We start from the raw sequence: 15,044 nt of genomic DNA on the forward strand, positions 1-15,044 counted from the left end.
TTTTTCTATTATTTCATATATCTGATTGATTTTATTGGATTTTGTTTTTATTTAAGGCTAATGTTAATTTGCAAAGATTGTAAGAATTTTAATCAATGATTATAAATTTTTTTATGCAAATGTTTGAATTTCGGCTCAATTATCATTGAGTATAAAAATTATTAATATGCTGTTTTAGATTTGATATTTTGCATAGATTTCATATATAAGGGAATAAATTTTAGTGTTTTGATGGTTAGAATATATTGGGTTGAATTATCTGCTGCTTTGAGACATTAAAAATCTGAGTTCAACAACGTGGGCTTCTAACACATGTGGGGAATTTTGTGTGTTCCTTTATCTAAAAGTTGTATTGGGCCAAAATCTGGTCTGACTGATCCAAGATGGGATTTCAAGGAGTTTGCATAATTTTCTTTTAGAAGTTTTAGAATTTTGACAAAGTTTAAGATGAATGTTTAAAGTTTTATTAAAAAAAAATACTCTATTATTTTGAGCCTTCATTGATCATAAGGTATTTAAATATTTATAATCTTTGGTTTATGATGATACTAAGCATATCGAGCTGTTCACCTTAGTTAAAATTTACAATTTTTGTTTATTGGTTTTTATTTAATCCTGATAACAAATTGTTTTCCCATTATTTTGTTTGTTTTAATTGCTTTAAATATTTGTTGGTCTTATTTTCAAGGCTTTAAAGATGGAAGGATAATGAACAAAGTTGGTGGAAAGAGCAAGATGAATAATTATAATTTTTTAATATAATTTTTTTAAAATTGGTTTGAGCCTCATTACTTCTTCTTCTTTTTTTCTTTTTATGTAGCTCTTGGAGCATTAGAAAATGAATGTCCTTTTTAAAGACATGTAATTTTCTTTTAAATAAATATGCAGGCCCGTCTGTGAACTTTTCTTTAAAAAAAAAACCCTTAAAATCCTAAACCCTTAAACCTCAAGCCTTTATTCCCCGCTAGGAATAACTGTGATTTAAGTGCTTTATTTAAGCTTTTCATCTAATTTCCTTCTTTGAAAATCCTTAAAATGTGAATTCCATCAAACTCTATAGTAAAATCTCTTTCCATATGGATCCAACTCTCAATTGGTCATCTCAAGGACATCCTATTCCTCTAAAGATTTCAAAAGGCTATATTTGATATCTCCAATACAGATAGCCTTTATTCAATCATGGCTGTAGATAAATTAATTATAACCCAACTTTTTCATTTGTTGAAATTGCCTTTATCATATCCATCTCCAGTAAAAGCAATTTCAATTTAAGATGATTATGGATAAATTAAGTTCTTCCGTTCTCTAGTCTTCCAAAATCTTTGAATTAATTTTTTTTTTCCAGATATGTCTTTGATAAGCTAATTTTGTCTGCTCTTTTTATAGAGTATTATTCAACATGAATTTACTCTTTAATTAATCTTTCAAAAAGGTTTCACCCAAAATCTATAGTGGAGGTAGTCTACCTTAAATATAACAATGAATATACATGATCCTAACTAATAACACATGTTTTGATAATCACAAACATAATTTAGCTTTATCATTATTATATTATTTTCTTAATCCACTAGATGCATTAATTAGAACTAACAAGTGTGGGTGTATGGAACCACTAAATTCAAATAAAATAGGTGAAACTAAAATTAAGATAACCCAAGCAGAGACGTGGACATGAATCAAAACCCTGAGGACAAAAATCAATTAGTTAAGATTAAAATCATCAAACCTAGGCAATGCTGATTCAAACAAGAAGGGATAAGAGTCAAGTATAATTTTTTTTTTTTTAATGTTTGTTCTAAGTAAAAAAAAATTCTGAAACAACAAGCACATATATTAGATCAAACAAAAAATGACTCAATTTAAAAAAAATCAAAAAAATACAGACTCGTTATAATCTAATTGTACAATACAGTTCTGATTATATTGTATGATTATGATAAGATCAATTAATCTCAAGAAATTTAAAATTTTTATTACTTCCCTAATTATATTAATTTAAAATTTAAATTAATCATACGATTATCTTTCTAAAAAGATATCTAAATTATTTTAATTAAGATACCAAAATTAAGTGGGCAATAAATACAAATTTGAAACAAGAAATCATATAGTATAATATCAGTTGTACTGGATCAAGCATTATTTTCTTGTTATGATATTTTATCATTTGAACTAATTGTACAATAAAATATAACAAAATTATTGTACGATGTGTCTTTTTTTTTATTGTACGATATCCCATATTTTTAAGAAAATGCTATTTAGGGTTTAACTTTTGGTTGCTTTATACATAAACCATTATAAAAATCTATAATATCAATTGTAGTATAAGATATTAGAATAGAAAAAGTTTAGAAATGTGAAGAATACTTTGAGTGAGAGAATATCAAACTTTTGATTTTGCAACCCCTAAATGAGAAAAATCTCTCGCGAACATGAGTACAATTATTGCTTTCACTTTTTTCTGCAAAAGATAAATTCACATTTATGATTACTCCTTTTGTCCCTATCTCTGTACATTGGGATCATTGGTGTTATAACTATAACATGGATGGATTTCGGATGGCTATTATGTGCTTCAAGCAACTGCTCCCAACTCTCTTATTAGAGATTTTATTCAAGGTAACTATTGGAACTTGCCTCAATCTATACCATCGCCTGTGACTCATGCTATTCAAGGTATTCCCATTAATGTGAACTCCAGCACTTGCTTAATTTGGAATAATAAAAAACATAGTCGATTCATTGATTATACTAATGCTTATCATTTAAATTCACCTACTTGCTCTTGGCACAAGTTGATTTGGCATTCTAAGTATGCTTTGAGGTATTCTTGTTTCACCTGGCTAGCTTTAGTAGGAGGTATTAAAACAGCGGAAGCATTGCAGAAACGTAATATTATGATTCCTAATACATGCTCTCTTTACTATGTATTTCGTGAAAGTACCTCACATATATTTTTCGAATGCTCTTACTCTTATGATATTTTTCTGGATCTTATGCCCAGCTCTAAGCACCTGCTTCTTCGGCCCAACATCAACTTCTTGAATGGATTAATGGTGATACTAATATCACACAGCCGGTTAAAATTTTGTATTTCCTTTTGACTTAATTGCTGTACATATTACATTTGAAAAGAAAGAAACAATAGAAGGTTTGACAACACTTATAATAGCAGCTCTACCACCACTCATTGCATTAGATAAGCTGCTTTTCAAAAGGTTATTAAGTGGAAGGACTCCTCTAGATACCTTATTTATATCTAGGTGCTGGCATTTTGTGGGGTTATTATTGCTGAAGAATCTGCATGTTTGGTTGTCCCGAGAATTATGGTATTTTGGCAACAGGATTATGCTTATTTAGCTCTGTCCCAAGAGTTTTGGATTTTTGGTTCGGTGGGCTGGGTGATTTACTAGCCTGCTATGTTTATTTTGCAATGCCTGGACGATAATGAAGCTCCTATGCAAGCTCCCCTTTGGATAGTCTCCGAGCAACCAAGGGGATATGTGATTCAATGACTAATTTCTCTAAATCTGAGTCCAGGTGTTTATGCTGTGGGGAACTCTATGTATCTACTTTTATTTTCCTTATTTTTGCTTGATCTGATTTGAGCTAATTTTTATGCTCGGGTGAGCAATCCCTGCTTGTTTTGGGCCCTTCTGTGTTCTATAATTTGATTACATGCAACATTTTTTAGCTTAATATACGGGCTATGCCCAAATTCTCCCCAAAAAAATAAGAAAATTTTACTTTTATTCAACATTATTCAAAATAATAAATTATTAAAACAAACTTACATCAAAATTTACTCTAAAAATAAATAATTTGCATTTTCCTCAACCCTCTATTTTAAACTCATTCTTAACTAAATATTAAGTCAAAATCTAACAATGCTAATGTTAATTGATATATATATATATATTAAATTGAAAAAATCAAGTTAATTTAATGGGATGAAAAAAATCAAGATATTAAAATTTAAATTTAATCAGAATGAATTTAAAATGCATCAAATTAATTTTGAGATTAATATAATATAAAAGTTGATTAATTACTCTTTTTTATTACACATTTTAAAATAAATTCTAATATTTTAAAAAAATTCTAATGAAAATTTGGGTCGAATGACCCAAACCCAATTTGACTCTTTATAATATAATATAAAAAGTAACAAAACCACTACACCAAACTCAGCCTCATAAGGGTAATAAACTAATAATATAATATCGTACAAATTTGGTAATCTTGATAGCATACTCTGAGTAGGAGAAAAAATGTTCTTTCAGAAAGGCTTTGATAATCAGTCTGTTCTTGCTGGAGTAACAACCACTTCAGACAATTCTCAGCATGCAGAAATGAGCAATATCTAATATTTTTTTTTTAGTATTTTTTTTTATATGAACAGAATGTTTATTGCCATGAAACTTTACAAAAGAAATGGTGCATTGCTTTCATTTCCAGTCTGAGAATCAACAGAAAAAGATAATGCACACATCGAAAAAGGACAACTGAACAAAATAGCAGCAGAATAATTAAATAGCAGCAGCAGAACAAAATAACCTTAAAAAGAAAGCATCATTCATGCTGAAGGCCTCTGATAGATATATTTTGTTCTTGGATCAACAATAACTCCCTTTCCACCATTAACTTCAAGATCATGCCTGTGATTTATTAGCACTATTTTAATCTCAAAATAAAAATATCCAACAGATTAAAAGAATAAATAATTGGTTGCAAGAGATGAATTTACTGGAAGACAAAATCCGGGATGGTCAATTGCTCACGAGGAACATATTTGAAGAGCTGCAAGAGCCGATCCATGTACACAACCTTTTGCCAAGCCTATCAGATAAGCAATCCTGTGCTGTTAAAAATTTCTATTGAAAGTTTGTAGAATGACAGCAGCGAGTTTTACACAAATACCGTAAGTGACATTGAAAGAATGAATTTGCAAAAGTAACTAGTATTACCACAAGAATTTTAATAACCTGTGTTCTCTATAAATGAATATTATTAAATGTGTGCAAATATACGCATCATAAAAATAGAGGATTTACATACATATCTCTGAATTCTTATGTAGTCAAATATTTAATAGTTAAATTTTTATATTTATATAAACTCTAGTGCTTAAATCATTTCAAAATTTATGCTTGAAAAGGTGTATGCTATTTTTCAATAAGTTAATGTTAGTGATATTTTTAATGTGAATTGAAGATTTGAATGTTATTCAACAAAATATTAAAAACTATTAAGTTAAATAAGTAAATACATAAGAATTCAGTAACATATATGAAACCCCCCCCCCCCTCATAATTTTCTATCAGGGAAAACATAAATCCATGCGTATTGCATAAATCACCTGATGCAGTACTACACTAAAATAAAGTAGCTTTCCTTATTGTCTATTTCAAAAAATTGAGAAAGGAACAACGAAATTTAACCACGAGGCATCAGAGAGGTATCAACACGGTTTCTGCAGGTATATTTGTGAATGCATTTCTATATTAAAGAATGTTAAACGTTGTCTAAAGTAAGATTAAAAAAAAAAACCTCTCCATCAACAAATATCTGCAAAGCAAAAATAGTTGCCCTCAGTCCAAGGGTTGGATGGAGTACATAAATAGCCTGCAAAATATGAACTTCACGAAGTCATATATCACTGTCATTAACAGCCTTAAAACTATTTGGACTGATTACAATATTTAAAGTTTCAACTAGAGAAGTTTATCCAAAAAAAAGGATATGAGAACCAACATGTAGATTTCGCCTGTGCTTCCGACCAAGTACCTGCTGTAGCTTCTTCATCCAACCAAGATCAGGCCGCCTATTTATATCCATTTTTAAGTTAAAAATGAGAAAGTATGAGAGAAGGAATTCAAAATACAAACACTTGTTTCCTGAATTTACAGGAACAATTAATCAGAAAAAAAAAATCATTTTTAGAAGTATATTCAATCCAATTTAGTCAGCTACAGGGGCGTAAGAATAAATATTGATGATTGAATAGTAGATGCATGGATATAGCAAGTAATCTTATTAATTATTGTATATAGTTCATTTGGGTTTGTTTTATAGTCAATCACTTACATTTGCAAGGATGCTGCAGAATGAAAATACACAATTGAGTATGGCTTCTGAATCAGAGGCTCAAACTCCTGTTGATAAAAAAGTAACATCAGCAAGTTACAAATAGATTTAACACACATTATCAGCCCAAAGAGAAAAAAAAATGGAAATAGTGTTACATCTTCATCCCACATTTATGTCTGCATTCATGGATTTGAGCAAGTGTTGTAAAATTTTGTATAAATTTAATTTTTTTCTATGAGAAAAAAACTGTTGCTCCATAAGAGTTTAAGCTTTAAGCAAGTGTTGTAAAATTTTGTATAAATTTCCTGCCCACGTGACTCTCTCCTTGCTATGAATATTAATGAGACCCGTTATTTGCAAATGTCTACGTTTCAGACTTCTCTCCCTCTCTGTGTATACGTAACATTTACATAAGTGAATAAATATTATGAATTAAATATATGAACTTATGTAAATAAAGTCAAAGGCCTGAATACATGAACTTCGTTAAAGCTTAAACTCTAAACCCAAATCAACAGTTGTCTGCCTATCATCCACCCCTTCTAGCCATACTTTTCCTATCTACATGGATCTCTCCCTATTCTACAAATGATCTTATTTCTTCCCATCCCAATCATTCCACAATTTTAACTTCTATACCATTTCCTTCCCCTTGCTCTTATCTCCATTACCATAATTGCTGGTGTTGAAGATCAACAACAAATTCTCTACCTGCCAACCATTCCCTCTCCAGCCATGCTTCCTTCACATTTTTTTAATTACCATTTTATTGTCCCCATCTTTGGCTCTCAGCCTTCTCACCCTTCTTCACCATAGCTTTGATTTTAAAAATTGGAAAAAAGATGCATCCACCTGATTGTCGAAGCTCATTGCGATTACACTGTGTGACTTCGTCGTTGCTGATGTTTGAGCCAAGACGATATTTTGGCCATAAGGCATAGAAAAATTCATGTTAATACAAAGTTTTCATGTGACGCGTATTGGAAGTAGATTTGAAGATATTGGAGGGGGTTATCCTATTTCAAAATAGTGAAGAAATTTACAAAAACTAGTCAGGTTTCAGTCTCTCAATGTCATAGAGACTCACAAATCACAAATAAGATGGAACCTCACACACTCTCCAAGAGAAAAATAAACGCCAAAATCAAATTATGCTATTGATCTTGACGGGAATTAAAATTTATAGCATCAAAAAGTTCTCTTAGTGCAATTGGTATAGATGGGGAGATGGAGAATTTAATGGTGTGATTGAAAACTTCTAAAATAAGTAACTAACAATAACAATACTATGCAACATTTAATGTCAGCCTCAACCTTCAAAAAGGTAATACACCTCGACAATAGAATAAAATGAAAGGGGATTCTAACAGCTTACAAATAAAGAAATTTATATATTAACTGAATTAAAATAATGGCTTTGAATTTATAAAATTGTACCTTTACTACATAAAGGACAAAGCGCTCCAAATCGAGGCATCGAAGTAAAAAGTGAGCACCCACAACAACCATCACTGGGCGCCCCTCGCTGTCTACTCCACCTCGATAACTGAACAATATGCACAAAGATGAGAATAAAGTGATGCGTCTTCGAAGTAAAAACAGAAAATAAAAGAGAAGAGGCAATAGGAACACAAAGATAGGACTGATTTTTTTATTTTTCCTTCAATAATAAAGCAAGATACAATTGATCTACTATTTGAGAGGCAGATCAGCTCTTCCACAAATCCTAGATGCCGCTAGGAACTCGCAACAAACACTAGGAAAATAAACTCAACAATCTCCTCCCTAAACCATAAACAAAGCCCTCCTTAAATAGCCCTAGAACACAAAAACACAATTAAAACCTTCCTAATCAGCAAAAAAATAATATATGAAACCTTTCTAAATAAATAGAACAATGCTAACCAACATAAACATAATTTAGGAAACCTTCCTAAACAATTAAACAGGATTTAGAAGACCTTCCTAAACAATTAAATATGATTTAGGAAATCTTCCTAAACAATTAAATATATTTTAGGAAACTTTCCTAAACAATTAAACTTTCCTAAATATATACTAGGAAACTCTCTTAGTATTTTGAATTCCCTCTTTTTTGAATTCCCCCATTTTCTAGAGAGAAAATCCTGTTTCTTTTGAATTCCTCTTTTTTTGGTTATGGCAGGGGATGATCGGCGGCTATCGCCGGCGTCACTCCGTCTTAATCTTCAAATCCACGTCTGGTATCTTTGAGTGGATCTCCATTGATCATTAAAGAGGCTCCTTATGCTTCTAATTCTTCTGGTGTTCAGAAAATTGATGAGTATGATGATATGGGCAAAGATCTTGTTGCTGATGATATGTTTCATTCAAAGAAAATCAATGTTGATGAATTGAGAATTCATATAATGATTATGAGGCTTCGTCTTCATCTGGCGTAAAATTGATCATGAACAGATTTTCTAAATCTGGCTTTGGAAGTTTAAATGTGATTGGAAATTCTTCTTCTTATGTGCAAGCCGTTCATAATTCAACCTCTGGTTTTACAAACGATCTCAACGTTGATTTTGTACCTAAGAAGATTATTAATATGGATTCGTCGTGTGTGTATAAAGCTCATATGATGAATGATTCGGAAAAATTTAAGAGTAATTCAACTGTGTGGATAACACTAAATTCTTCTTTTTATATGGATTCATCGAATGCCTTGAGGAAACTACCAAATATCAAGATTGACAACCCGGAGAAAAATGTGCATGTCTGAAGATGGTGTTGCAGCCAAGTTGCATCTTGAAAATGAAAAATCAAATATTCATAGACTCCGCAATTATGTGGTAATCAAAGTGTTTGGAAATTATATTTCTTTTTCGGTTATTAGTATTGAATTAAGGAGACAATAGAGTCATTTGAGTGCTTTCCATCTTACTAACTTAGGAATGGAGTAGCAAATGTGTTCAATCCATTCGCCTGAAGTTAAAGATGTTGTGCTTAGTGGGGGACATTGGTTTGTAGGAGGTCATATTATTGGCATGGAAAATTGGAGTCCTAAAATCTCCCCAGTAACTATGAAGAATTTGTTTTCTCCTATGTGGATTTGTTTTTCACATCTCTCATTATTATGTTGGGATGAGATTAATATTACTAGAATAGCATCTATGGTTGGTACTCCTATGTATTTGGATGGTAACATGTTTAACTAGGGTAGAAGAGAATTTGTGAGGGCCTGTGTTCATATTAAGCTTGATGAGAAACTTTCTTAAAGTATCTGGGTGGAAGGTAGCTATGGAAGATTTTATCAAAAAATTCAATATGAAAAAATTGCCTCGTTTTGTTATAAATTTAGTAGAGTTGGGCATGATCAACAAAGTTGTAATAAGGTTGATAATCAACAAGTTTCTAATGGGGAATTGGTTAAGGAAGGTATTGCGGAACAAGGAAATATTCAGAATCATGTTAATGGAGCGGGGATATCTGATGAGGACATCAAGACATGGAAAAATCTACTAGAGACGTGGTCGTCGATCAACAGCCACGATTACATCACGCTACTTGTGATTTTCATATTTATGATTGATGTATTATTTTTTTATTTTATGAAGTTTATTATGCTTTTCCTTTTTTTGCCCTTAAGGGCTTAAGTATGTGTAAGCCCTAGGGGCATTGTAGTACTTTTTATTTTATCATTGTATAGGTTATATAAAGCCCCCATCTTCTTCTTTGAGAATCAATGAATGAAATCTAAGAAAATTCCTGCACATGAGTTCTTTGGAGAGTTGTGAGAGTTCTAGGAGAGAGATTCGGAGAAATCCCTAGGGAGGGAAATCGGATCACCCACCAACCTTGGAGATGGCCAGATTCGTGGTTCTTCTTCCTTTACCTTTCTTCTGTTCCTTTTTCTTTCCCTTCCTCCTTCCCCATTAAGCCACCAACATCCCCATCCAATCCTCAACCTCCTAGCTGCCGGATGCCCTAACCACAATCCACCTTGTCGCCGGCCAACTCCCCCCACCAACCATTCAACCCACAAATCCTAACTAAACCCTATTCCAAACCGCCTGTCACCACTTTCCTTTCCCCTCCCACATCAATAGCCATTACAACTTTCCTAAATTAGCTCTACATATTTTAGGTAACTCAAATAATTACAAATTCAAACCTATTTGAATTTGAAATTATTACCTAAAATATAAATCCTATTTTAGAAAAGTTTTCAAATCCCTTCCTATTTGAATTTGAAATTAAATTGGGATGAGATATTTCTTCCCAAATTTAATTCCTTAAATCAAGAAGGCATTAAATGCTTCCATAAACTCTCCATTGCCCCCCCATGCCGCTGGCCCCTTTCCCATCTACCTTCCTTTTCTCTCCCAAGACTCCTCTAAGGAAAGAATTGGAAGCTTACCTAATTTAGATCCTCTTAAATTTAAGTTTTCAAACTCCAAATTCAAATTTATTTAAATTTGAATCCTTTCCTAAATTAAGAAGGATTCAATTTGGAAACTTTCCTATTATCCCAAATCTGAATTTAATTAGAGGTTTCCCTTTAAATCTCTTTCCAAATTTAATCACCTATGATGGAAAAGAATTCAAATCCCAATTAATTTTCTCATGCATGGCCGGCCTTCCCCCTTTTCCTCCCCTTTCCCATTAAAACCCTTCCCTAATTTGAATCCAATCAAGCTCCAATCATCTAGCCGCCCCCCTACCTTTCTCCTATCCCATTAATTTCCCTAAAATTAATTCCCCAATCAATCCCGTAACTCTCCTCAACCCTAGCTGTCTTCCCCAAGACTTCCACCTCTTGGTTTTCTTCCTCTACTGGATTTCTGAGTGCTATCCAGATTTCTGGGCACAATCTGCATTGCCCAGGAAATTCCAGATTTTCATCTTGCTGTCCATGCCATTACCAACTGCTGTCCTGCACCCTGGGAGGTCTGAAATTGCTGTTCAAAAGCCTCTAACAGCCTAATAACAGCTGCCCAAGGTTTATACAAGTGTTGGAGATTGCTGTCCAGAATTTTTCAAGTGTCAAAGTTGCTGTCCCAGCATTCGTAACCATCTCCTATTGCTGTTCCGCTGGTTTTAAAATCAGATTGCTGTCCAAAGACAAAGAAGAATCAAAGGTTGCTGTCTACTTCCATAAACACCACACTGGAGCCTTGTTTGTCGTGTTTATTTGGGTGAACTTTCCTCCTACTCTTTTATCTTTTAGTCACTCTCAATTGTAGTTATTAATTGACTCATGAAAAGTTGTGTTAATTCTTCCCGCTAAAGCCTAGTATTTATTAGGAGTTGAGTGAGAGAACTTGCATAGCACTACTCTTATTGTTAGATTAGGGATTTCTTGTTGAAATCCATTTCATTTGTAATGTCAAGAGTAATTGATTGTTATGTGATTTTTACTTTTTGCAAGTGACTTGGCCTAAGCTTTTGTTATTGCTCTTGTGTTTTATTTCATTGTCTAAATCAACATCAAGCTTTAGTTAACTTGCTCTTAATCATCAAGCGTGCAAAATCCTTATCTAAATCATAGTTTCATATGTGTCCTGTATCAATATCAATATCCGAGTCATGTGCATCGAAGGAGTCTATGGATGTTGAAAATTATGGTCCCTGAATTCATGTGAGTTATGGGAGGAAGATATTCTACTCAGGTTATAGATCAAAATCTGTTGCTAATTCTCATGTTGGTAAATATACAGTCAAGACTAAAGCAGGTTTTTATTAGGGGTGTCAATTCGGGTCAACCCGCCGGGTTCGGGTCGAACCCGACCCGACCCGTATCTAAACGGGTCAACCCGAACCCGACCCGTTTTTACAAACGGGTCGGACATTTCAACCCGGACCCGCGGGGAACTCATTTGTACAGAAACATTTTTTTTTTATTTTTTTAAATTAAACGGGTTTTCGGGTTGACCCGGTAACCCGCCGGGTCAACACGACCCGACCCGTTTTATCAAACGGGTCAAATCTGTGAACCCGAACCCGACCCGTTTATCAAACGGGTCGGGTCCAACCCGGATTTTCCGGGTCGGGTTGTCGTGTCGTGTCAAATATTGACACCCCTAGTTTTTATAAGCCTAAGGTTGGTTTGGGTGATAAACCTTTATCAGCTATTTCTATTCCACCTATTGTTTCTATTTGAGCTGTTACTAAAAAGGAAAATTTTGGAAATCCTGTAAAGCCATCTGCTATTTCTGAATTCTCTGAAAAAAAAGTGTTTATGAGTTAAATGATGAGGTAACTGTGAATGCTCATGCTGTTTCCGGTTCTGAAAAAACTCCAGCTATGAGTGTTGAAGATGATAAAAGAGTGGAGATAGTAGATCTTAATGATAAGGAGGCAACAAATATAGTGTTGAACGAAAAAGGGAATAGCGATTCAGTTGATGTTCTTCCTTTATTTGAAAAGGAAGTCAGGAGTGCTAATGGGAGTTCTGATATCAATACTGAAAGTATTATTGCAGATGTTCCTATAGAACAAGGTAGTGCAATTGATGCAGTTGTTGAAGATATCCTGTGTAATCCTCTTTCATTAACAACTAAATTCCTAGCAAGGCGAAGGTAGCCTATTCATCTTCTAATTCTAATTTTGATTCGGTTAGTAATAATTGTTCAATTTCTCATGCTAATGTTCCTAAGAATTACACTTGATCAAATTCTGGGCAACAGAAGAAAAATTTTAGTAGATTCGATCCTATCAAAGAAAGCCTTAGAGGTAGAAGAGGTGATGATAATATAGATGGTGCTGGGGGCCCATTGGTTTCTTAATTTCTTTACTTTTTTGGAATTGTAGGGGACCTAAGAAGAAAGAAGCTTCCCATTACTTGCGGAGTTTGACTGCTGATAATGGGGTGTTTTTATAGGTATAAGGGAAACTAAATTAGACTCTATGGATAATAATGAAGTTAAAAGAATTATTGGAAGTGATTGGGATTTTTTTCATTTTTATGCTAAAGGAATGTCAGGTGGTATTCTTGCTTTGTGGATAAATGATATTGCATCTTTTACCATATTAAATTCTTTTAATCAATATATTATTGGTGATTTAAAAGCTCCTAATGATATTGCTTGGAATATTTCTATTGTTTATGGAAATAAGGACAAGCATGAGAGAAGAAAGTTGTGGAAGCTGATTGAAGATTACTCTTCTAATGATAAACCATGCTTTATTGGAGGGGATTTTAATTGTATCCTCTCTAAATGGGAAAAAAAGGGGTACGAGATTCATGTTCTAACAAGGACCTCAAGAGATGAAGGATTTTCTATCTAGGAATGATTACCAAGATATTGGGTCCATTGGTCCTAAATGCACATGGTGCAATAATAAAGGACTTGCTCATGTTTTGGAGAGATTGGCATAATTTGTCTGAATTTTAAAGCTTTAAGTCACATTCCTTTTGTGGTTATAAAGCATTTTCCTAGAGTTGCTTCTGATCACTGTCCTCTTCTCCTTAATCTTTTCAATTCTTTTGCTTATAATCAGAAAATCTGTCAAATTTGAGAATGTATGGTGTTCTTATGAAGCCTCGTGAGGAGTGATTAAAAATGCTTGGAGGAAACATGACTTCGGTAATGCCTCTGATATTCTTTAAAGGAAGGTTAACAGGTCTCTCAAAAACTTATTTTTTTGGAGTAAGAATAAACTAAAAGAATTGAATCATTTAAAGGGTGAACTGTAAAAGGATATTTTGTCTTTACAAGAAGAGGAGAGCTATCATGGTCTAAACCCGGAGATGTTGTTAGAATTGAAGAAGAAAATTCATGAGTTGAATGTTACTCATGCAAGACTATCTACATGGTGAAGACAATGTTCTAAATCACATTGGATGGAGGAAGGTAATCGGAATTCTCATTTTGTTCATGCTTTTGCTTCTACTAGAAGGAATGGTAATATGATTAACCATATTAATGGTTTGGATGGAAGTTTTGTGACAGATTATGAGGAGATTCAATCTGTTTTTGAAAAAAATTTTATGAACAAATGGAAAAAAAGGCAGTGCTCCATTTCCAATTGGCCGGCGTTCTTTCCAGAGCATATGTTGAAAGATGACCAAAAGAAAATGTTAACTGCATATTTTCTGAAATAGGAGCTGGTTTCTATTGTCATGAAGATGGACAACAACAAATCTCTGGGTAATGATGGAATGAATTCTTATTTTTTCAAATTTTATTAGAGTAATGTTAATGTTGAATTGTGGAATGATATTAAGAATTTCTTTAAGACGGGATTAATGCCGGAAAGATGGAAAAAAAAGTTGGTTGTTTTGATTCGTAAAGTTCCTAATGCTTCTGAAGTGAATAAGTTTAGACTTATTAGTTTATATCAAACTATCTATAAAATGGTGGCTGGTAAGATTTTGAATAGATTGAAGACATGTCTACCAAGAATTATTTATGAGCAACAAGGAGTGTTTGTAATGGGAAGGTAGATTTCAGACAATTATTTATTGGCTCATGAGATGCTAAATATGTTGAGATTCTCAAAAGCTAAACCGAGTTATATGTAACTTACACTCGATATGGGGCAAGCATATGATAGTATGTGTTGAGAAACTTTACATAAGATTCTTATTGATGTCGGGTTCCAGAAGATGTTTATAAATCTAATCATCCAATGTGTTAGCCACCCAAAATTTTCTATTATTATTAATGGGAGAAGTAGTTGGATTAATGCTAAATGTGGGTTGGAAGTTTGTTATCTCCAAGCCTTTTTATTCTCTGTTCTGAGTTATTGCCAAAAGCTATTCATGATAGAGGGTAGTAATCTTGGTATAAGAATTGCTCCTAACACTGCTAAAGTTTCACACTTGTTTATGCAGATAATGTTATGGTAGCGGCTGAAGCGTCTCGGAATAATTCAAAGTTTATTTCTAGGATTCTTGCAGATTATTGCAGCTGGACTAGACAAAAGATTAATAAACAAAAATTCATGGTGTTGTATGGTAAATCTATCACGCTTAGAAGACG

The 15,044-nt window shown here is 33.0% G+C and overlaps 1 protein-coding gene across 3 annotated transcripts in view; it reads right to left on the reverse strand.

Moving 5' to 3' along the window:
• Positions 1–4,262: 4,262 nt before the first annotated feature.
• The window catches only part of LOC110106419 (protein GDAP2 homolog), a 42,139-nt gene continuing 31,357 nt past the window's right edge, over positions 4,263–15,044 (reverse strand). For all 3 annotated transcript variants that reach the window (XM_028701403.1, XM_020836323.2, XM_020836322.2), the window contains 6 exons: positions 7,534–7,642; positions 6,094–6,161; positions 5,761–5,830; positions 5,557–5,631; positions 4,754–4,845; positions 4,263–4,664 (listed from right to left, as the gene is read on the reverse strand). In XM_028701403.1, the coding sequence (XP_028557236.1) occupies positions 4,583–4,664; positions 4,754–4,845; positions 5,557–5,631; positions 5,761–5,830; positions 6,094–6,161; positions 7,534–7,642 (496 nt within the window). In that variant the 3' untranslated portion in view covers positions 4,263–4,582. The remainder of the gene's footprint in view (positions 4,665–4,753; positions 4,846–5,556; positions 5,632–5,760; positions 5,831–6,093; positions 6,162–7,533; positions 7,643–15,044) is intronic.

The sequence above is a fragment of the Dendrobium catenatum genome, unplaced genomic scaffold (genome assembly GCF_001605985.2).
Source record: "Dendrobium catenatum unplaced genomic scaffold, ASM160598v2 fragScaff_scaffold_1685, whole genome shotgun sequence".
Classification (NCBI taxonomy): Eukaryota; Viridiplantae; Streptophyta; class Magnoliopsida; order Asparagales; family Orchidaceae; genus Dendrobium; species Dendrobium catenatum.